This window comes from Microtus pennsylvanicus, chromosome 12, assembly GCF_037038515.1.
Source record: "Microtus pennsylvanicus isolate mMicPen1 chromosome 12, mMicPen1.hap1, whole genome shotgun sequence".
In the NCBI taxonomy this organism is placed as follows: Eukaryota; Metazoa; Chordata; class Mammalia; order Rodentia; family Cricetidae; genus Microtus; species Microtus pennsylvanicus.
The window spans coordinates 35,086,529-35,110,612 of record NC_134590.1 but is presented as its reverse complement, the minus strand read 5'-3'; the positions used below and the strand labels follow the sequence as shown (position 1 = coordinate 35,110,612).

Here is a 24,084-nt window from a genome sequence, read left to right as displayed (position 1 = left end):
TTCGGTTCCCAGCACTCCTATGTCAATTTACAGCCATCTACAACTCCAGTTCCAGGGAATCCAATGGCCTCTTTTGGTCTCCTGCAGCATCAGGCAAGCAGGCGGTATATATATACACACACACACAAATACTGCACACATATAATAAAAGTAAGTCTTTTTAAAAAATATCATTTCAGGCTACAGAGGTGGCTCAGCAGTTTACAGGACTAGCTAGCTGCTTTTCCAGAGGATCTGGGTTCAATTCCCAGCACCAGCATGGCAGCTCACATTGCCTGTAACTTCCATCCCAAGGGATCTGACATCCTCTTCTGTACTCCACAGGCAACAGGCCTGATATACATATACATATATAGATATACATGCAGGCAAAACATCCATACCCAGAAAAAAATAATATAAATCAGTAAAAAAAATTGAAGATGTCATTTCACTGGACCAGTTGTGCCAAATGTCACCATTCCCACCATCATGAGAAAAATCAAATTAAGGCAGGTGGTAATGACACTTGCCTTAACCCCAGCACTAGGGAGGCAGAGGCAGGTAGATATCTGAGTTCAAGTCCAGCCTGGTCTACAGGGCAATTTCCAGGACAGTCAGGGCTATACAGAGAAATCCTATCTCAAACCACCCAGCCTCCTCCCCAAATTAATTAAAATAGAAATAATTTTGATAGAAAAACTGGGTGTCCAGAAAACTTTACAATAAAAATACTACACAGCAGTTGAGGTTATATACAAGAAAATCAAGACAATGCTAATTATCCAGACTTTTAACTAAATAAGTATTTGCATATATTTTTGACAGATATTTATGGAACACCTATTCTTTTTTAAAAGATTTATTTATATTTCTAACCACTGAACTGTCACCCCAGATCTCTATTTTTTTAAAAAATATTTTATTTATGTGCCTGTGTGAATGTATGTCACCTGTGTAAGGGTGCCCTCAGAGCCCAGAGGACCAGATCCCAGCGGAGGACACCAGGTCCCCGAGAGCCAGAGTTATAGGCAGTTGTGAGTCACCAACCATGGGTGCTGGGAATTGAACTTACGCCCTCTGGAAGAAGAACAAGAGTTCTTAACTGCTGAGCCATCTCCCCAGCCCAGAGAGTACTTATTCTATTGAAGAACCAGAGAACAGCTAGGCATGTGGTCTTCGCCTCACCTCACCAGAGCGCAGGTGGCAGAAGCAGGAGGATAAGAAGTCTGAGGCCAGCTAAGCTTCGGCAGGTCAGCTTGCTCTATCCCTTGAGACTCTGTCTTAGACAACAACAACAATGCTTCTACCCCCAAACCCCAAATACTAAGAAACTGAAATAAGCCCAAACCACCACCAATCAGGACATAGCTGAAGACCGGCTTATAGAACTGGAGTGTGTGCTTAGGGTTGGTGAGGCCCTGGGTTTGATCCCTGGTATCAAATAATAGACAAACATGGAAGAGTGGAGTTGGTTTCCTGACACCGTGGTCTCTGTCATATCTTTGGGGCGGCTAGTGGGTAGAAGGCTTTTCTTCTTTTTCCTCTCTCTCTCTCTGTTTTGTTTTTTGTATCTTTAACTTGCTCTTATAGACCAGGCTAGCCTCGAACTCATAGAGGTCCGCCTGCCTCTGCCTCTCAAGTGCTGGGATTAAAGGTGTGCCCCACCACTCCACAGCTATCCTTGAATCTTGTAAACAGCTTCACCAGCCAGCCTTACTCTGTTCTCTCCTCCAGGAACAGCAGGAACTTCCAAACATCCCGTCTTCCAGCCCCACTCCCCACACTGCACAGGGAAGCACAGAGCTAGGCAAGAACAGACAAGCATTTCTTTTCCCTATGGACTAGGTGGGCTCATTTCCGGTATGCCGTCAGGGAGAACCTGGGCCTGGAATGGAGTCTGGGCTGCTCACCAGCTCTGTGGCCTCAGCTGGTCACCATCTGTGACACTCACCTCACTGCTTATCATGTGCTCAATCAAGGACAATGGAAGCTGGAGTTGGGGGGTTCACAATCATATCTATTCTCATCCGGTGTGCCCCCTTTCAGTGTTCTCCACCTCGGCAGAGCAGCTCCTCCAGAATAAGGGAACAAGGCTGCAGCTGTACAGTCAAGCCTCTAACAGCCAGGAGAGAAGCAGGGCTGCTCTACACGGGTCTGAACTGTCCCTAGCATACTGCCAGAGTATGAGGACTTTTTTCCTTGAAGAAGGACAGTAGGTTTTGTTTTTGATAATACCACCTAAACCACAAGTGATGTTAATCCCCGCAGAGGAAGCAGAGGGCAGAGCATCAGAGGTTCAAGGCTAGCTTTGGTTACAGAAGAGCCTGTCTTGAACAAGCAAAGGAGTTAAATAATTTCTTTTAATAGCAATGGGGCTGGAGAGATGACTTGAGAGATAAGATATTTCAGAGGACCTGAGTTCAGTTCCCAGCACCTGCATTGGGAGGCTCACAGCTGCCTCATCACTCCAGGTCCAGGGGATACAATGCTTTCTTCTGGCTTCTGTGGGCACCCACATTCACGTGACATGCATGTGACACACACGCTCGCACACACACACATAGATACAAAGCAAAACAAGGAGGGTGGCGAGATGGCTCAACAGTAAAGAGCATTGATTGCTCTTGCAGAGAACCCACCCAGGTTCAGTTCACAGCGCCTATATGGCAGCTCACAACTGTCTGTAACTCCGGGATTCAACACTCTCACACAGACATACATGCAGACAAAATTCAATGCACACAAAAGAAAAGTAAATAGATAAATAACAAAACAAGCCAGGTGGTGATGGCACGTGCCTTAGATCCCAGCGCTTGGGAGGCCGAGGCAGGTGGTTCTCTGAGCTCAAGGCCAGTGTCTTATTCCCTGGAGGTGGAGTGAGCCTCTCCAATTGGAAATACTGAATTTGTCAATCCCTTCATTGTTGTAAAAAAAAAAAAAATTAAAGGAAAGAAAGTCTGGAGACTGCTTTAAAGAAAGCTTTATTTACCACATCCATCTTAAGAATGTACTCTGTAAATGCAGCGAGGTCTAAAAAGCTTTTACAAATACGAAGCTACAAACTAAACTAGTGGCACGTCTACAACTTTAAAACTCTTAAAAACATTTATATTAGTTTGTTCTTAATCCTAAAAAAAAAAAAGTTCACATTTCAAGTTATAAACTTACCTCAGTAGTGTACATGAAATGGTTGTGAAACGGTAGGAGTAGGTGAGACCACAGACAGCTGGGCCGCGGAAGCTTAACTGGCACCGCCGCCGCTTGTTCTTAGGGTAGTTGCCACGTTAAGATAGTGCATTGTTTCCTTTTATTATGACTATGATAGTAGCTTTCCCGGCACTTGTAAAATACAGCAAGAGCATGGGGACAGTGTTTCACCTGAGGACCTCCGTGGCTGTCCTTGGCACTTCTCTCACACAGTCGAGTTGCCTTTAATGGAGGCACTCATCCCACCCTGTCCGTGCGGGTGCAACTCAGAACATTGCAGACCTAGTTTATGCCGTTCAACTAGGATGGAGAGGAATGCTTAAAGGCCTCAGCAGGCACTGGACATTTAATAGAACAGTTAAATAAATATTCCTTATATATAAAAATTCATCTCTTCAAGAGAAGGGGAAAAAGGCATTCAGGGATCTCTTAATTTAAAAGAAGAGAAAACAATTAAACAGCTATCTAGGAGCATTGGCTAGGGGCATGATCCTAGGACCAAGCCAAGAGTTAAGCCCATTAGCCAACGCTGGTGGGAAGATTTGGTGGACTCTGTTATGACATAAAATACAACTGTACCTTATGGTGCACCTTATTGCACGCCTCACGGTCCTGACTGAGCCTTTTATTTTTTTAAAAAAATGCACATTGATGTACTTCATGAAACAGATGACGATATTAGCATTTTCCTGTGTTTTACATTCACTCTGTGAAAGAGAAGCCTTTAAACAGGCACAAAACACTGCATCTGTGTTTTTACTCCCTAAAAAAAAAAAATAACAAACACTTTTAATAATATTGAGATAAAACAGCTGCGTTTGCATCACACTACACACCATGAGCTTTGGCAACACAAAATGACTACAAGCAAGCATCAGAAGTTACCACAAACGCCCCTTTAACTCCTACAGGTCGCTCCCCCTCCCGGGTGCGTATGCCCCGTGTTCATCTGCCAGACACAGAGTGCCCGAGGGAAGCCTTGTTCAACAAATGCTTCCAACCTTCCTGATGATGACAGACACTCTGCAAGAGACACAAGAAGCACAACTTGCTGCTGGCAAATCTTGAAGGTCTTGTCTATAATCATATACATTCTTGGCCTCCAAAAACTCAGACTCCAAAAATCAAAGCATTAGGAAGTTAAAAGTCCCATACTGAACAATTTAAACAGCTATGCCTTACGAAAAACATGGCAAAATCGTGCCCTTCCCTGCATTCTGCTACTGAAAACGCATAAAGAAGGCGATACCCCCCCAAACAAACTAAAAATAATAATAATAATAAAAGACCCCGACAAAATTCCAGGAAGAAGTATAAAAGGCATCAATTGTCTTCTCTATCAGAATTATCCATTTTTCTTAGCTATGCCAAACTTCAAAGAGATAGGAAGGGGGGGGAGACACAGTTAATGAAGACCCAGGGACAGAGCCCAAGGGCAGGGGAGAGCTTTCCAGTGTTGAGACCCTGGGTGTGACGAGTCTTTTCCATGTTGACTTAAAGACAGATTGTTAATAAAACAGAACAAAACAAAACAACCCCCAAAACAGAAACCATGGTGAGAAACCACGGCAATATCATCAACCCTTAATGCCAGCGGAAATACAGCAGAGATTTCCACTCCTTTGGAAACTGCACTTTCCAGCATCACCTTTAAAAATAAGGTTTTATGTAGCATTTCAAAGCACTACAGTTTGTATCTTTAAATATTGAATATAGTTTTTAAAATAGTTCCCTAGATGCTCGGATGTGCTTCTTTATTTTAACATATATATATATATAGCTGATATATTTTGAAAGGTTCTACAAAATAGAAATCTCTGGAGTGCAGAAGTTAAGAAAATAACCTTCATACTGAAAATATATCCTTAAAAAACAAAACCAAACCTCTGTACAAATGCAGTAGGGCGTACAAATCTTAAAAGATGGTATTAAGGCGTGAGGCGTTGCAAGTCTCTTAGAAATGTATGAACGAACGCGGGCCTGCTAAGTTGAAAAGTCTTTTTTTTTTAAAAAAAAAAAGAGTGAAAACTTCATGGATATAAAATATTTCAGTGTGATAATCGCTAACATTCTTCACTTGCAGGTTTCGCACGTGTGCCAATTCGACACGTTCTTTCTTCATAAATAATAAAGTGTTCCTTCAGCGGTGTCTGGTGGCTTGCTTGCCTTGGCTCTGGTCCCTGGTCTCAGTAAGTCTGGTAGACGTCGTGGATGGGCACCTGGAGAGCAGCGGGGAAGGCCTGAGGTATGTAGCCGGCGTAGCCCCCGTACACGGCGGCCGCAGCGTTCTTCTGTAGTGTGGCGATGGTGGCAGTGGCAGGAGCGGCGAAGGGAACGTAGCTGGCCCCGTAGATGCCGGCGGTGGGAATTCTCTGAACATTTGGTGCCACGGTGTACACAGGAGTTATTGGGCGGCCCTGAGAGAGAGGGAGAGAAAAAAAAAATCCTTCCTGAGCGCATGTGCAGGTTTATCAAAACCTCGAACAATGAGCATTCGGTGCGGGGGGGGGGGGGGGGGGGGGGGGCGGAGCACCCCGGGGAGTGAGGGAGAAGATGAGCCCCCCAGCGGGGAGAGGGAGAAAAGGAGGGTAACATTTGCTGAAGGAGAATGAGATTAGACAGAACAACATGTCATCTTGAAGGGCTTGACATGTTCCAACCTATGTCACGCTGGGATCTTTTACTGGACCTTGCATTCTGCCAGCTCATAAAGACAGGTAATGGCGAGGATGGGAATCTACCTTAAGATCACTAATTCTAACCCGTCTAGGGCTGTCCCTCCTACTTAAAAGTGCAATACACCAGGCTGGGCGGTGGTGGCGCACACCTTTAATTCCAGCACTAGGCAGGCAGAGGCAGGTGGATCTCTGTGAATTCCAGGAAACCCAGGGCTAAACACAGAAAAAATCCTGCCTTGAAAAACCAAAATAAACATCAACAAACACCATCATGAATTAGACGTTCATATAGATATATTTTGTGCATAATATGTGCATGGAGGGTAAGTTGTGCACCACAGGGCACTGGTCGAGGGGTCTCCCTCCTTCCATCATGTGGGTCCTGGGATCAGGCCATCGGGTTTGGAAAAAAGCACCTTTATCTGCTGATATATATATGGCTCACACACATGCACACATATATATACACTGTATATATGTACATATCTATATATAGAGATATACATATCTACATATGTACTTTTTTAAACAATAAACTTTAAAAAAATCTTTATAGAGATAAACAATTTCTTTCCTGTTATTTCACATTAACTTTTTAAAAAATATATCATTGCATAGAGTATATTCTCAGTGTTGAATACTAATGAGTCTATGATTGAGAGAGGCTCCATATATAAATGACAGTGGCCATGGCGAGAACTCTACCTGGAAAGGTGGCGGTGTGGATACCGCAGGAATGACAGCAGCATGGGCCGCGGCAGCGGCGGCAGCGGCGGCAGTGGCGGGGTCAGGTTGCACGGCAATGGGGCTGATCATGTGTTCCATTGTATGGATCTTGCCGTCTTCGATTATCTTAGGGGCTGGGGCTGCCTGGAACATGGAGTACTGGGCACCAATGGCAGGGATGGCCACTGCAAGAGAAGCAGGAAGAAGACAGGCTTGTTACTCACGATCACAGAGGAAGAGCCTTCACTTGCTCATAGTTCACAGTCGTGAACCTCGGCACATCCACGCTGCTCGGCCTGGCTCGGCACCATGTCAGGACGGGGTTTCTCCGCAGATCATCGTGGAGGGAGCGTTCAGAGCGAGGCCTCTACACTGCTGTTTCCTAACACTCGTGAGCGTGCAGCCTGCTTGCTCTCTCTTACGCTACTCACTACCACGCAAGCCCTTTGCCCTTTCAGTGTTTCAAGAAGCAGGTTGAGTGAAGATCCCATTCTGACAGCTTGGAGATGGGAGTACATTCCCCCCCACCTTTTATCTCACATTAGTTACATGGATCCAGTTGGAGGGGCTTTGAGTCGAAAATGGAAAAACCTCCAATGTGCTAATAATCCATGTATAGTGGTGAAACAGTGGGTAATTGGCTTTTCGCTGGAACCTGCCAACTCAAATAATTTCTGTGAGTAGAGTCCAAAGGAACGGCTTCCAGCAGAGATTCAAACAGATAGAGTTACTGAATGTCAATGTGCAGTATCAAGAGATCAAAAGGAAGAGATGCTAGCCCCGATTTGGGAGAGCTTGTGTATGTTCATGCTGTGTGTGCTGAAAGAGTAAGCAGGACCATGAAATGTGCACACAAAGAATCCTTTCATTTCTGTTTGCTCTCCAAGTGTAAGCTTGTTTATTCTAAGATGGATATGATCAAAGGTAAGGAGACAAAATGGTCATACGATAAACAATGGCTTGGCCATTCAATAAAAAAAAAATCTAAAATCTTAACCAAATATCTTTACCTGCCTTCCCAACCAAATCTTCCACCAGTCCTGGGCCCAAATATGTTAGCCTGCCCTGGTATCTATCAGAAGGACAAAGACGTACCTTCAAATGATGTAAAGGGTCGTGTCGGAAGGACAAAGATGTGCCGTACCTTCAAATGATGTACAAGGGTCTTGGTGTAGCTAGGACTACTGTTTGAAGCCACGTGGGGGCTGTACGGAGCAACTGCGTTGTTCTGGCTACCAGCCTGCAGAACTCTCTACCCCTGGACACAGGACTTCACATGGCTAAAGACTGTTTGGTGCCAATGACATTTCTAAGGCATCCCAATGCCGGAAGCCACTATATTGTAGAGATGGCAGGGCTATTTCCCCAGTTACCATCAAATTCCTTCAACACATTAAACCTATGTTCCAAACACACCAATTCCTTGCCTCTCAGAAAGAAGTGAGCAATTAGGAAAGGAGCAGGCGACCCTCAAAAGCTCTCCATCCTACCCCAGTGAGGCCAAGAGGCCAGGGAGAACATTACTCTGCTTATCCACCGAAGAAACTCTCCACAGATTCAGAGGTTAGTGTGTGGAAATTCTGCGTACCATGCGTCGGCCAAACTCACTAAACACAGTTAAAGCTTATCCTTCCTTGCAGTGGGTGACCTAGGGGCTACCGAATGCTGGTAAAATAACTTTTTGGGGCCTGGTAGTAAAAACAAAGGTCAAGGTCCTTGGCTTAATGGATTGAGCATCTCTACTCTAAATCTACGGTTCCAGTTGTAAAACCCTTCACCCCTGCCTTGTCCGAGAATGCTGGCACCTGTCAGACCATCCAGGAAACCTGGCACTGTTTGCTCTGGAAAAGAGTTCCTATTTTCTCTGAGAACTGGTAATACCCATGCCCTCTGCTTTTTGGTGGCTGAAGCACAGATGGGATGGAGCTCAGTGATGGAGCGTGCATGTTCTCACGAGGAAAAGATGGGTTCTAGGTGACAGAAGAAGCGGGAGCTCCATTCCCTTCCACCCTTTCCTCACCTCTGCCCACGTGGTCACAGACAAATAGCCAGACAACTGGCAGCTAACACCTGTGCGCAAACTCCCCGGCAGCCTAATGGAACGCAACCCAAACTAGACCAGTCCCCTAAATTCTAGGGGGTCAGGGTGTGGAAGGCGGGGGCATGACACGCGGACCTTTTTTTGCAGATGGATTCAAGAGCCAAGAAGACGGGACTCACTTGAAAGAGAAGGTGGGGGTTTACGGACAAATGATGCGTTTGCACTGTTTATACTGACCTGCGCCGGGTTTAATGGCAACTGGGTTGACAGTAGAGATTTCCAAATTTGGCACAAGTTCATATCCTTTTTCTTGCTGTTTGCCTTTGCCTTCGTGATATCGGCTATATATACCACGGCCAGCAGAATATCCTCCGAGGTAGGAACCCCTGGGCCCTGGGGCTCTGTTTCCAGCCGCACCTCGGCCTCGGCCTCTTATGCTGCCTGCTTATAATACAACACAAAGAAGGATGAGCCGGCAGCAGCGACGGTCAGGGCCTCTGGCCTGCCCTCGGTCTAAGCAGCAGGTGGCCACACCTCTAGCCTAAACGGACTAATAAAACGCTCCTGACATTCAATTTTTGTCTACTTCGCCATTCTAATCTGCCTGCTTAGGGCAAGGTGAGTTCCCAGGATTACAACTTCAACTTCAGTGATAGAGGGGAAAACAGATCTGGAAGGTGCCTGCCTCTCTTCCTTGTTTCGTGCTTAAGGAAAAAGGCAGGGGATATTAATTCAGAGCCAGCGAACCGACAGTGGGTCCCTGGACCTGTTATGTTTTCTAGTGTCGTGCTTGGTCTTCCATCCTGAGCGATCTTAAGGAACTACGACTCTGCCAACCAATACCCTAAGATTTAACTTCAGAAGCAGTAACCCAGGAAGCCTCCCCCTTTAGAAGGCTGGCATCACCACCTGCCACCACCATGCCGGGGCTCAGAAGCAGAGTTTACTTAAACCCCAAGGGATAGGCAGACCTGCTGCTCCACATGGGTTAAGCCATACATAGCAAGGGGCAAAGTGTCCCAAGGATTTGACTGCCCAACCAGAGGGATGTTTCTCTCAATACAATAGTGACTGCGAGCCAGTACTTAGAACCTCAGCCTTAATGGGTAGGGCCTAGTATTTGCAGCCATGCTCAACCTGACACCATGCCTATGGGGGCTGGACACCCAGGGGCCCTCAAGAAAAGAGTCTCCACTAACTTTTCACGAAGTAGTCCCTGTTGGGCCCGATGAGCGCATTGTAGGGGTAGCCATAGTAGGCCAACGTGTAGGGGTCACAGGAATACACGTAGCTGGGCTGTTGGGCCACCACCTCGGCTGTGCCTCCGCCGCCCTTGGCCGCCTTCTGGTAACGGGAGTACTGCTCCTTGTCCACAGGCTTGGCCAGCGTGACCTCCAAGCAGGAGCCCTCCAGCTCTGTGCCGTTGAGGTTGTTCATGGCATGCACAGCGTCCTCACGGCTAGTGAAGTGCACGAAGGCATAGTCGCGGATCTTCTTGACCCGTTCCACGCAGCCTGGGTTGAACTGGCCGAAGCTCCTCTTGATGGTCTCCTCGGTGGTCTCGATCATGAGGTTGCGCACGTAGAGGATCTTCACTGTCTGCATCACGTCCTCGTCCACATCGATCTCGGGCTCGGCCCAATCCACGGCAATCTGGTGGCCCCACAGTTGGATACGACCTGGCATGAGTTTGCGGCGAGCCATTGCTGCAGCGCGATGGCTCTCGTACTCCACGAAGGCAAAGCCTCGGTTTTTCATCTTGTCTGCCGCACTGGCATAGACAATCACGTTGAGCACGCCTTCAGTGACCTTGGCAATCTCTTCTAGGATCTCCCCACGCTTCTTCATCTTGGGGATGCCACCGATGAAGAGGCGGCAGTTGTCTACGCTGCAACACACGCCCAGCAGGCGGCCCGGGCGGATCTCGTAGTTGTTGAGCTCACGAACAGCTCGCTTGGCCTCATTCTTGTGGCAATACATGACGAAGGCATAGCCGCGGTTCTTGCCGTCGAAATCCATCATGAGGCGCAATTCGTAGATGCGGCCTACGGTCTCAAACACAGGTACCAGCTCATCTTCATACACATCACGCGGGATCTTCCCCACGAAGACCTCGCAGCCTCGCTGGGGATGCGGACCCTCCCAGCCGGGCGGAGGGCCACCATACTTGCGCTGCCCATTCTCCTGTACCATGCTGTAGCCGGTGCGCTCCATCAGGGCCAATAGTGCAGCCTCATTGGGCGCGCCCGCCACGCCCTCTGGCACCTTGGCGGAGGACCCAACTGTGGGATCGCTGTTCATGGCTGTAGTGGAATCCTCTGCGGTCATACTGTCAAAGGCATCCACGGCTGGAGGTAACCTGCGGAAAGAGAAAGGAGGAGTGTGAGTGGGAAACCCGGCAAAGACTTGGTCCTGAGCTCCCCTCCGTTTCTGCATGCGTGTGAATAGGCAGGTCCTGGCATGCTGAATTGAGATTATTGGATGGAAGAGGCCGCTGTGGAAATGCAGGTGGTCTTAAAATAGTCAAGCTGTGAGCGCCCGCTGTTGTCTTAGGGAGAAAATCTTAGCTCTCGCAGCAAGCAATGACTTTCGTCTAACCCCTGCACAGTCAACTCGGATTCCATTTCTCTAGGTCATTCTGCAAATTTCACTTATTTCTTTGGTGGACACAGACCTTTTATTTATTTTCTCAAAGGCAGACCTTTTCACTGCACCAATAGAAACTGGATGACATAATTGTGTCCCCCCCCCCCCCCATGGTGGCCGGGGAGTTGTTGGGGAGGCGACCTGGGGCTTGGTGCACGCTAGGCAAGCATTCTACCACTGAGCTATGTCTCCAGAGCTAGAACAATGTAATTTTTAGAGTAAACTTCAAGGAGATGTTTTCCTACATGGTGGTTACGGGGGTCTGTGTACTGGAGTTTTTAACAGGAAATGAAATGTTTCCACTGCTGAGGAGCCGGCCTAGTAACAAGTCCGATTTTTACAATATTCTGGCAAAATCTTGGTATGAACCATTCGCAGATTGGGACTCAGTTCATAGAGAGTCAGGTTCACTCAGGAAGCTGCGAGGCAATGTTTCTAAGGGGAAAGACAGCCCTGGCTAAGAACTGTCATCTCGCTCTGAGCTGGCCTTCCCAGCCTTCGACCACAGTCACTGACTTCACCTCGACTTGCTTGGCGGAGAGGCTGAAGTTGTGTGAACTGCCCCAGTTCACACAGGAACCTGGGCATTTGGCTCCAGATTCCAGCTTTCTTCAGAACTGTGCTGTGAAAAACAAAATTTATTTCTTTAGGCAGGGTCTTGCTCACACTAGCCCTAGGTGACCTGGGACTCATTCTCTAGCCGAGGCTGGTTAATATCTCATGGCAATTCTAGCCCAACCTCTTGAATGCTGGGGTTACATATGTGGGCCATCACATCAACCAAGCCCGACTTTTGGTTTTATTTTGTTCTGTTTAAAGACCGAGTCTCCATAAGTAGCTTAGTGGTCTTGAACTCACAACCTTCCTGCCTCAGCCTCCCAAGGTCTGGGAATATAGGTAAAAGTTACCACGCCTGACTCAATACAGTTTGGAGGAGATGGTGTCACCTGAGACTAATAGAGCTTAAATAGGGCATAAGAAACTAAATTAAAGTTTTTCTTTAAATTAAGTAGCCATGGGTCTGAATGGTGTCTGCCTTCATTCAGAGAGCAGAATAAGATGCCATTAAAAGTTGCACGCAATGCTTGTGTAATGAAAAGGTTATGTAGCCCTGGCTGGCTTGGAACTCACTTTGTAGACGAGGCTGGCCTCGAACTCCAGGAGGTCAGCTGGCCTCTGCCTCCCAAGGGCTGGGATTAAAGATTAAAGGCATGTGTCACCACCACCGACTCAGAATAAACTTATCAAACCGCAAAATTTATTTCATTATTGGACAAATGAATTCTATGGAAAAATCAAGAACTGGTTGGAGGGATGACTCAGCAGTTAAAAGCACTGACTACTCTTCGAAAGGATCCAGATTTGATTCTCAGCACCCACATGGTGGCTCACAGCTGTCTGTAGCTCCTGTTCTAGGAGATTTAAAACCCTCCTCTGACCTCCGTGGGCATCAGACATGCACATGGTACACAGACATACATGCAGGCAAAATACCCAGACACAAAAAACAATAACAAAAAAGAGACAAGAGTCATGGCTGAGTGTCCCCCTAATGACAGTCACCATAGAACTTTCTCCACCGTTTTCCTATTTTGCGGGCTAGTGTCTGAGACATGGCTTCCTCCTCTTTGCCGCTTCCTGTTTAGAAACACTCTCAACATCCTCATGCTTTGTAAAAATGTCACTTTAGTGATAGCCTAAGGTTTCATCATTCAACTAGAACCAAGAACACTGTTTATTTTTAAAATGTTGAACTATGACCTGTGCACGAGACTATTCAGGGAAAATTCAAGAATGATCAAAGTGGCCGAGGATGCACAGGACATTGGACAGTGCTTGACTGGCAGGCATGAGGGGCCCCACACAATACCCAGCATCACAAATTTAAAAAAAGAAGAAAGAAAGCTAAGTATGACATCATACATCTGCAATTCCAGTACACACATGGCAACAGGATTGTAGGTTTGAGGTCAATATAAACTGTAAGCCCAAATACTTTTTTTTCCAAGTTGCTTTGGTAATGTTATCTTATCACAGAAACAGTAAAGTAACTAGTTGTAGACACTCCCACTTGCTGCCCGGCATGGCTTTGAACTCATAATCCTCCTGCCTCAGCCTCCTCAGTGCTGAGATTACACAAGCATGCACCACACCATACCCATCTTGAATAAGGAACTTTGCTCTATGCCCAGAACACTGTAATAGCTCAAGAAATGCGATATTACCTTTGATTCAAATCTTGGTGAACACTCCTCAGATGAATTATTTATTTGAATTTTAGTAATTTTCAAGATTCATTTTTCTCATATTTTAAAAATATTCTTAAAATTAAAAATTCACATATTTCAAAAAATACCTTTGAGGGCCTGGTGAGATGGCTCAGTGAGTAAGGGCACTTGCCACCAGGCATGACCTGAGTTTGAGCCCTGGGACTTATAGGGTGGAGAAGACCAAACCCTGCAAGTTGTTCCCTAATCTCTACACACATGCCCGCTCCCCTACCTACACAAATAAATGTCATAAAGAATCTTAAATATATCTTTGGGTTCCCTTCAATTTGTTTATCTTGTTTCCTTTGTGCTTCAATGCTCATAAGTTAGCTTGACAAAAGCTCCTTATCGTAAAGATGTGAAGATCTCTCTCCTTCCGAATGGAAGGTGAGCACATGTAGTTTAGGGGACCATTTAAAATCTGAGACCTGCAATGGAGGATGCCAAATACACATACAAGTGTAGGTATGATCAAGAGGGAGATTCTATGTGCTACAATACAGAAAACATGGAACTGGTGGATGGTCACAGGAGTGGAACTTGAGCCTTAGCACACACACATCCTTAAAAAAAAAAAAGGCAAAAATTTCAGAGGCAAAAAAAAAAAACAAAAACAAAAGATAACAAAATTTTGATAAAGGCCCTTAAAAAATGATAGGCCTTTAATATGTATTTCTTCTTTATTTTTGTGTGTATGTATGTACCTGTGTGTATGTACATGTGTGTGTGTGCATGCGGGTACCTATGGAGGCCAGAACAGGGAGGGTATCAGATCCCCTGGAGCTGGAGTTACAGGTGGTTGTGAGATACCTGATGTGTGTGCTGTGAACTGAGCTCGGATCCTTACAATAGCAATAAGCCCTCCTAAGCACTGAGCCATTTCTCCAGCCTTCCCAAACATCAGACCTTTCAAAAAGGCATACTTGCTTAGCACGCACGAGGTCTTGGGTTTGATCCTCAGCATTGCAAACAATAAATCAATGAGCACATTTAGGAAAATCTTATAGTCTACTGGGCTCTGCTCTCCCTAGCTTCATGCCACAGGTAAATAAGTTATATGCAATATTTTGTAATTTTGTAAATTTGAGGCCAAAAGTTTAGACATAATAAAAGGTAATCACTTACTTATTGGCTTAAAAATGACTTTTTCTCTCCAAACCCAATAGATTGGACTTAAGAAAACTGTAAATGCTTTAGATGAGCTCAGCAAATTCCAGCTGCGGACCAAATACTGTCTGCCATTTGTTTAGGACAAAACCCTATTTATAAAACCATATCCTTAACATGGGGTGGGGGGAGAAGGAACCATGGATGATGGCCATGGTGGAGTTACGGAGCTGAATAGTTGGGGTACAGGCAGCACGGCCCACAAAATCTATCATGCTTGCTCTCTAGCCCAGTCCCTGGTTTGGGTGCAGGGCCCATCACTACACATAGATGTGAAAGTATCAGCGTGTGGTGATGTTGCCAAGCTAAATCACGAAGATTTGACTGGCTAAGTCCATTAACTTTCGCTCTCTTCTCCTTCCCAGGTTGATAACGGATTAATTTCAGGACCTCTGTGAAGATTCTAACACATCAACTTTCTATATCTTTGTGTTCGTGTTTGTGTGTATGTGCGTGGGCAGGTGAAACTCTTACACAGTGACTTTCTGTATCTGTGTGTATGTGTGTGTGTGTGGTGTGTATGGGGGGGGGGGCGTGTAGAAGCCAGAGCTTAAAGTTGGATATGTTCCTCAGTTGCTTGGCACTTTATTTTTTGAGGCAGGATTGCTTACTCATTTCACTAGACCAGCTGGCCAGTAAATTTTAGGGAGCCACCATTCTCTGCCCTGTAAGTCCCCACCCCTAGCATTGAGATTGCAGCCAGTGCATTGCCATGCCCAGCTTTTTATGTGGGTGCTGGTGTCCAAATCCAGGTCCCCATGCTCTTACAGTAAGCACTTGGCTGAGTGCGCCATCTCCCTAGCCGTAGCACATTCTATATACAGCGGTTTGTGGTTGCTGCTTTGTCCCCCCCCCTCCCGAACAGGTTGGCCTGTCCCAGCTTAGCTTCCAACTCACGGCAGTCACCTTGCTCAGCCTCCTGAGTGCTGGTATTTCAGACAGCATCAGCCCTCTCTCTCTGACAGTTTCATACACATATATACATTCCCATAGTCCCACTCCCATCCCTCTCTCACCCCCTCGGTCTCTCATCATATTCTAAGTTGCTTTTCTATTTGTAGGGATAGTATTTATGGGGATAGTCTTTATGAAATCTGGAAGAAGAAATATCTTTATTGTGAATGAGGATGGCACAGCTCCTGACACTCACATGTGAATGATGGTTTCAGGATAGAGGTTGTTTTCACTCTTCATCCATCGCCCACCCACCCATCCATGCACCCATCCATCCACCCATTTATCCATCCATCCACTCACCTATCCATCCACTCATCCATCCATCCACCCACCCACCCATCCATCCATCCATATACCACCCACCTGTCCATCCATCCATCCATCCATCCATCCATCCACCCACCCATCCATCCACCCATTTATCCATCCATCCACTCACCTATCCATCCACCCACCCATCCATCCATCCATCCATCCATCCATCCATCCATCCATCCATCCATCCATATACCACCCACCTGTCCATCCATCCATCCATCCATCCATCCATCCATGCATCCACCCATCCATGCATCCACCCATCCATCCATCTATCCATGCATCCATCCATCCACCCATCCATGCATCCACCCATCCATCCATGCATCCATCCATCCATCCATCCATCCATGCCTTGTATTTTGGGCAACCCCTACTGGTTCATCCTGTGCTAGCTGCAGGTGGGCCTTGTCCTGGAGGAGCTCACCTCCCCGCCAGCTGATTACACTTAGCCACAAGGAAGCTGAAGTCCAAAGTACTTTGCACTCATGCTTACTGACCAGGAACTGCTTCAAAGGGTCAGACTTTAATATTCTTAACAAATTGCTTTTAATAAGGTTACAGTCCTCAAGGCCAATGCCCAGACACCTTCAAATTTTGCTTTTAAAAATTAGTCATGAATCTGAGAGTGAACAAGGAGGGCTGGGTACATGAGGGGGATTAGAAGAAGAAAAGGGAAGGGGGAGATGGTGAGATGGTATAATTATATTTTAATTAAAATTATATTTTTTTATGAGATGCAAAGATTTTATTTGAAAGGCAATATTGAACACAGAAAGTCAGGGTTCCATAATCAGTGAACATAAGGACATTATTGTAGAAAGTAGCCAAGCAAAATTATATTTTTAAAAAGGGAAAATAGCCATGGTGGTGGGGTGAGGGAGAAATAGAAAAATTAGCCCTGGGGAGCTGGAGAGATGGCTTTAATGGTTAATGGTGCCTGTGGCACAGCCGTGTGAGTTGGCTGTCCTGTAAGCATCTGTAACCCCAGCTCCGCGGAGCCCACACCGCCTCCTGGCCTGCGCACATGTATGTGCATACCTACTCCCACAGACACAAACACACACAAACAAATAAGCAAGCAAACAAATATAAGCCATTTAAAAAAGAGAGAAATTAAAAATTAGCATTGGGCTGAGTGGTGGTGGTGCATGCCTTTAATCCCAGTGCTCAGGAGGCTGAGAGAGAGGGTCACTCCTTCTAGACTAGCCTGGCTACAAACAAAATGACAAAAATACCCTAGAATATTCTCTTTAGAAAGGAAGAGCAGGAGCTGAGACAAATACCGAATATTCAGTGATGGCAAGATCCCCGCTTACAGCAGAGGTATGGACGCAATAACAGACTGCAGAAGCTGACTCTTGGCTATGAGTAAACCAAGCATCTAGAATCCAGATTTGAGATAAATAGCATAGACATTCTCAGCTTCATTTACATGGCAGGAAACCGTTTTTCAGGGCCAGGCAGAACAACTCAGGCTTCAGAGCACACTAAATAAAAGGAGTCAGAGTGAGCAAGGCCATTCTGGCTCCTCCGGTGGTGCGCTGTGGGGGAGACCCTGGAGACTCCGAGAGCTCACAGACTCATCTTTACACCCTACCGTGCAGCAGGCAGAGTGCTGTGCTCTGTGGATGCGGATGTAGACTAGCTCACCCCAGCCCTCCTGTCTGCAGGGGATATTATTAGGGTCCCTACCTTATGGACAAAGAAACGAAGGCACAGAGCAAGTAAGGAGAGTCTCAGGTAACAGACATCAGTAATGGTGTCAGCCTGGTCCAGAGCTCACACTACAGGTGCCCCAAATGATTGCCATGATAGGGCAAGGATTCAATGAAATGGTTTGTGAGGGGCTCCTAGGGAGGAGACTCAAAAAGAGAGGCAGGGGGGAGGGAATCAAGGAATGTCACCATAAGAAAATTGAACTTGAACGTGAGACAAGAATGCTGGCCCTGTGTAAGATTCTGGTGTTTACAGGAAAGCAAGCAACAGAGTCCTAGAACCAGTTTTAAACTGGTCAACGTGAAAAGCCTAGCCTGGGAGTTTCTGGTGGAGACTGGTGTGTCGGCCCCCCAGGTGCCATTCGTCACAGGTAAGCTGGCCAGCTGTGGCATTCTCCACTGATGATGTGGCCCAGGCATTTGAGGGTAAATCTGTTTCTCACCTAACCCTTGGCTGGTGCACTTTTCCGAGGCTGTTCCAGAAAGAACCTGAAGAGACTTGCCACCCTGGACTCAAACGGTCCAGGCATCCCCAGATTCCTGGGGAGGCAGAACCCTCCCAACACATGCTCCCTTTGCTCATGCTGAAGACACATTACGTCTCTCTGGAGGCTGCCAGCATCTAGTGTGCGTGGCAGGATATCGGAAGGAATCCATTCACTCAGCTTGGCGTCTGCAACCGCGTGACAATATACTTTCCAATTAAGCTATCACTATTCTGGATTCCGTTAGAATTTTTGTCCTAGGTCACAATTGTACTTACAAGGGAAACTCACAGCGGAAATCTTTAAAGATTTGAATTATATTTTTAGTGCAGTTCAGAATATCTTTCATTCAGATTTTAGCTTTTAACTGATCCAGCAAAGGTTGCTAATATACTTAGAAATATTTCTAGGGTTCAAAACCTAGTCTTTACGGTTACCTATGATTTTGTTCTAGAATTACTTGGACTAACAGTTAACTTTGGTTCAAAGCTCTGTGAGCTGTGTGTGAGTGTGTGTGTTGGGGGTGAGTTAAACTATGAATGTGTCCCTTCTGTGAGGTCTGTGTGTGTAGTTGTACTTTCTCTGAGGGGTGTGTGTGTGTGTGTGTGTGTTGGGGAGAAGTTTAATGTGTACTTTCTATGAGTTCGAATCACGTGTGTGTCACTTTCCAGGCCTGTCCCATGAGTTGTGTCCTTTCTATGAGTTCGAATCACGTGTGTGTCACTTTCCAGGCCTGTCCCATGAGTTCTGAATACCAGTCTCACACTCACGGCTGAGGTGACTTACACAGAAGCTACCTGAGAGGATTCGGTGACATTTGAAGACGCCTGACGCACAACACATTAGAAAGGTTAGCAACTGCTATTGTTGTTTTAAAGACTGTCACTGAAACCACTATTGAGTGGTTCATACCTACAAGGCCAGCACCAAGAGGCTGCAGGAAGGGTAAGAGTTGAGAGTCGACGTGGATGACAGAGATGGTGTGTTTGTGGGGGGGCAGACACCGTATGGGCTGGGAGGGAAAGAGAGACAAGAGAAAAGGTGGGGGAGTCGCTTTAAGCCAGAATTCAAATTTTAGGAAGAGCTTTGTCACTAACGCTGTAAATAACCCCACAGCTTACAGAGACACTCTGGGTGAAGAAAGAGGGAGGAAACCAGGAAAGGAAGATTAGCTTCTGCAGAAGGCTTCTAACATGTGGCATCCAGGCTTTTGCTCAGTGCCAAGTCACTACCACCCACTCGAGTAAACAGCGGGGAGGCCACTCCCACTCTCGGGCTCTGGGGTCAGGACACTTCTGTCAATCCTAAGACTTAAAAATCAAGAGGAGTTCCACTCAAAACGTGGCCACGGTCAAGGAATTTACCCAGGGGCCCAAACAATAAGTGGGGGACAGGCTCATCCTGCACCCCCCCACACCTGCCTACAATAATTGCCCTCTGCACACAGAAAAAAAAAAACCTTCTTTCTGAGCCTCCTTGCTGCAAGGATCCTAAAGGATGAAGAGACAGGAGACCACGACATGCTGACATGCTGGGGCTCTATCTTTGGTTGCCCCTGACTGAGGGAGAGCTCGCATCCCAGGGCTTGGCCAAGTTGTTGCTGGTGCAGGCTTTGTTATGGCAAAAGACATCATTCAGTGAAAAGCTGTGTTTGATAAAGAGAAGCAGAGCCAAGAAGCGCTTCTATCAACACGGTCCTGGAAAGGAGGCATTTGCCGTGGGTTACCAGGGGTGAAGCCACTTGCCAGAAGGAGCAAAGTAGGGGGACTTTGACAGCACACTCGTATCTGCTAGGAATCTATCATCTGGGCCTCTTTACAGGCATCACACACTTGACACTTATTCTTGGCAAGTTCATTGGGCGATGCTAAAAACACGAACAAACAGTCGCGCAGTGCACATGCGCCTCCTGGGCTATAGACCACACCAGCGAACAATAGGAGGGGCTTATCATTTCCTCCTTATTTCAGCTCTACAGATCTGAGCCATTGAGAGATTTGGCAAGCACAGCAAGTCTGACTGGCAGGCGGGCGCCAGAAGAGAGAAAGCTGCTGCCACGGTTTCTATCAGATGGTGTCGCTTGCAGAGACGTGGGGTTGTCCCTTTTTTTTTTCCTTTCCACACATGTGGTCTCATTTCACAGAGTCCCAGACTCGGCTGCAAAGGGACCTGAGGTATCATTTAATGCAGCAATTTGAACCTTCTGTAGCTCTGTCGACATTTTAACTGTTGTGAGGGTACACCCTTGGCATTGTAGGACGCTTGGAAACATTCTGCCCTCTACCCACGAGATGCGCAAACGCATGCCCCTACAATGTTGTGACAACCTGAAGTGTCTTCAGACAGTGAAAATTTGTGGGGTAGGGAATGTGTGGAGCTGCTCTCTGTGGAGAAGTGCCGTCGAATCTACCTTGGAGCAGCTGCAGCTGTGTGGCTGTAACTAGCAGAAGCTGGATCTACCTCGGAGCTGCTGCGTCTGTATGGATGTAACCAGCAGAAGTTGTTATTTCATGCTGTCTACCCTCAAGTTAAGTCTGGTGTCTTTTTTTCTTTCTTTTGAACTCTTTCCCACTCACCCACCTCCAAATCCCCCTCGAGACTACAGAGGGTCCTTGTCCAAGCTGGCCTAGAACTCACTGACCTCCCTGCCTCTACCTCTTGAGTAGCTAGGATTACAGGTATGTACCGCCCAACCAGGCCAACCATGGTACCCTTGATCTGGCTCTTACTTTTGGGGCTGCTAAGCCCGAGACATGTGCAGTGTTATTCAAGGGGACAGGTCAATGTCTGTGATAGTGCATTACTTATTTAATAATGTGGCTGAAATGCTATCAATTTTATTTTTCCAGTGCAACAAGTACCATCAAACACTACTGCCACATTTTGTGGTCTGGCTAATTTGTCACCACAGGACGACTGACGGGCCACAAATGAGACTTCTGAAATCACGTGAATGACCTGCCAAGCTAGGGCCGTGCCTCATTTAAATTGGGAACAAACTTTCAGCACACCTGAGAACAGCCGCCAGCATAGTTTCCAAGACTTGGGGCGTTCTCAAAATTCCCCACTGGCTTCTTTAATGACATAACTAACAATTCTCACGGAAGAGTCACGTCTTTTAAGGCAAACTATGAACATTCACTGAAAATGTGGTCTTGGACCACAGTCAGCTCGTCGGTACTAAAGTCAACCTTTGCTCTCCAGTGGCAATGACCTGATGGAGCAGATGAGGAAACAACATGCAGACTTCATTCTCTCGCCAATGAGGGACACGCTGTGTACTGGCTGTGATAGGTGCTTGGGCATGCAACAGTGGACACTGCACACCCTTGTGGTCATAAGTCCAGCGAGAAAGACTGGAGAGCAGAGGGAACACCATAGGCAAAGATGCTGGAATTGTCTAGAGTGGAAGAGATGGGAGGGGCTCGGGAAAGACATGGCCGAACCATGGCCCTTATTTTGTGAGGCGGCAATGGGAAACCAATGAGGCTTGGGCATGGCCAGAAGGCCTCAGCTGAATCCTCCAATGTAAAGAAGATTGGTTCTTGCACAATGGTTTTGCTCAGGATTTGGTCAATGCTTTCAGGGGTACTCTCTGCCAAGTACCCTGGAGACGGGAGCAGCGTTTATAAGGAGAAAGGAGATCTAGAACTGCAGAATGAATGGCAGAAGATGAACCCAAAGGTGTTTCTGTCTTGCCAGCCACAGTCATCATCTTCCTGTCAGACAAGGTCCAACTACCATCATTTCCCCTCAGTCTTTCTCCCTTAACTGTCAACTCCAAGAGGGCAGAACTTGGCCTGTCTCTGATCCTCAAAGTTTGGCACTTAAAAGACAATACATATTTGTTAAAGGAATGGGCTGTAATTTCCATCTTAGCAAGCTAGCCACTATCGATACCTGTTTTCCTACAAAGCACTGTACTGGGACCAGTGCAAGGGTGAGGTGGAAGCTCACACAGGCACTTGGGGACTCAGTACTAGGAGGTCACACGTATCCACTGAGCAAACTTTATTGTGTTGGCAGCTAAGGCTGGCTTAATAATGTAGAGAACCAACAGTGGTCCACAGTCCAACTCAAGGAATGATCCAGCTATGACATGCAGGAAGAACTAGAATTCTCCATACCTCTGGCTGATTACAGATGCTTTCCTTATCCTCTTAGCTTTAGAACTAACTATGTCATCACATATTATATCACTATTAATGTATTTGTAAGGACTTTATAGGATTCATTAAGGCCATTTATGACCAAATCATTTAGCCCCGTGAGAAACCCGAGGGGACCATGCTTCCTTCCGTACACCTAGGACTTCTGGAAAAGTGGCTGTAGAATAGCCTTAGTCTACATGTAGAGGACAGGACAATGCGAGAGAATAGAGGGCTTACAGGTAATCCTCCTTGCAAGAGAGGAGATGGACTGGAAATAATCTCTTGGAGAATTATCTTAACAGCAGCCCGACCCAGCGCTCTGGTTAGTGAGCTTACAGCTCTTGAATTCGTGAGTATGCGACATCTAAAGAAGTTCTTGTGACATTGCTGTGAGCAGAAGTTTAACATGTGTGCTCTGGAAAAAGCGACACAGCTGTGAACAAAGGCATTAGCACTGCCTATGGCCACTTTTACGCAACAAAGGCAGAGTTAAATCGTGGCAGCAGAGACTGTAAGGCTTGCAACCCAAAATGCTTGACTGCCTCGCCCTGCAAAAATCTACCAAATGCTAGAAACCCCGATTCCCTGAGTTTGAGACCAATCCCCCACATTCTCCCCCCCATCCCCCATCCCCCCGCGCAACAACATTGCCGTATGATGTCATTAACTTCTCCAGATTCTGGGCTCCTCATTCCTCCAGCCTACAAAGTGAGCAGTGCCAACGGTGATCGACATCTCAAGGGGTGATGAAGGAGACACCACGTGCCAAGTACCTACGCCCAAACCAGGTCTGATTTTCGCAGGACGGAAGATTGAGGCTGAGACAGGAGGACTGAACCTGACTAAGGACACAGACAGACATGAGGCATAGAGCTGGCGGTAAAACCCGCGCTCGCTCTACCAGGCTGTTTTCTCTTTGCTTCTTCCTCACGTATGGCGTTAGTTCCGGCCAGTGTAATAAAGTCACGACCAGTGGGGAGCGGGCCTAGATCAACACAGATGACAGAGGTAAAGCCACTGCTCTGCAATAGTAGTTGGAAAATTATCCCTCACAACCGTAGCCCCACTTTGCCTCCCAGCAGCTACTTCTAGCACTGTCTATAGTAGCTAACATATCCAAACTGTATTCTAAAATGAACAACCCATGGAGTTAATTTTTCTTTTAAATTGCAGGGTCTCACATAGCCAGGTTGGACTTGAATTCATTATGTAACTGTGTGGCATCTCTAGCTCCGACTGTCTGGACCTCGCCCTCGGGGTGCCAAGCAATGGGACCCTCCCCTGGAGTTGCCTCAGTTCAGACTCTGCCCCTGAAAAAGCCCACCATCAGCGGCTCACTCCTGGTGGGCCTTAAAAAAGCCCCCACTTTGTGAGTTCCCCTTGTGATCTCAACTTACCCGGGGGCCACACAGAAATACTTCGCACAGAATAAACCTGGATTTATCAATCCGGTTTGATTGGCTTATTACATCAGTAGCAGCGGATTTCCAATAACCAGGGATCCAATTTAACAGTAACCAAGGGTGGTCTTGACCTCCTGATCTGCTTTCTTCTGCTTCCTGAGTACTGGGACACAGATGCCACCGACCATCTGACTTAAATGGAACCCATACACCCTAACCTCCATAATGGGGTACAGGCTGCATACCTAGTAGTGTGGGGTACACTAGACCCTGAGTTATATGCCTTCCCAACCTTCCTTGGGAAACAAACACAAAGTCGCTCAGTACTCCCCCAA

The 24,084-nt window shown here is 46.7% G+C and overlaps 1 protein-coding gene across 10 annotated transcripts in view; it reads right to left on the bottom strand.

Annotated features, from left to right (window-relative positions):
* Positions 1 to 2,944: 2,944 nt before the first annotated feature.
* The window catches only part of Rbm47 (RNA binding motif protein 47), a 135,533-nt gene continuing 114,393 nt past the window's right edge, over positions 2,945 to 24,084 (bottom strand). For 8 of the 10 annotated variants that reach the window (XM_075943318.1, XM_075943319.1, XM_075943322.1 and 5 more), the window contains 4 exons: positions 9,834 to 10,993; positions 8,872 to 9,078; positions 6,573 to 6,778; positions 2,945 to 5,606 (listed from right to left, as the gene is read on the bottom strand). In XM_075943318.1, the coding sequence (XP_075799433.1) occupies positions 5,376 to 5,606; positions 6,573 to 6,778; positions 8,872 to 9,078; positions 9,834 to 10,962 (1,773 nt within the window). In that variant the 5' untranslated portion in view covers positions 10,963 to 10,993 and the 3' untranslated portion in view covers positions 2,945 to 5,375. The remainder of the gene's footprint in view (positions 5,607 to 6,572; positions 6,779 to 8,871; positions 9,079 to 9,833; positions 10,994 to 24,084) is intronic. The other 2 variants (XM_075943328.1, XM_075943327.1) reach the window with 1 other exon arrangement.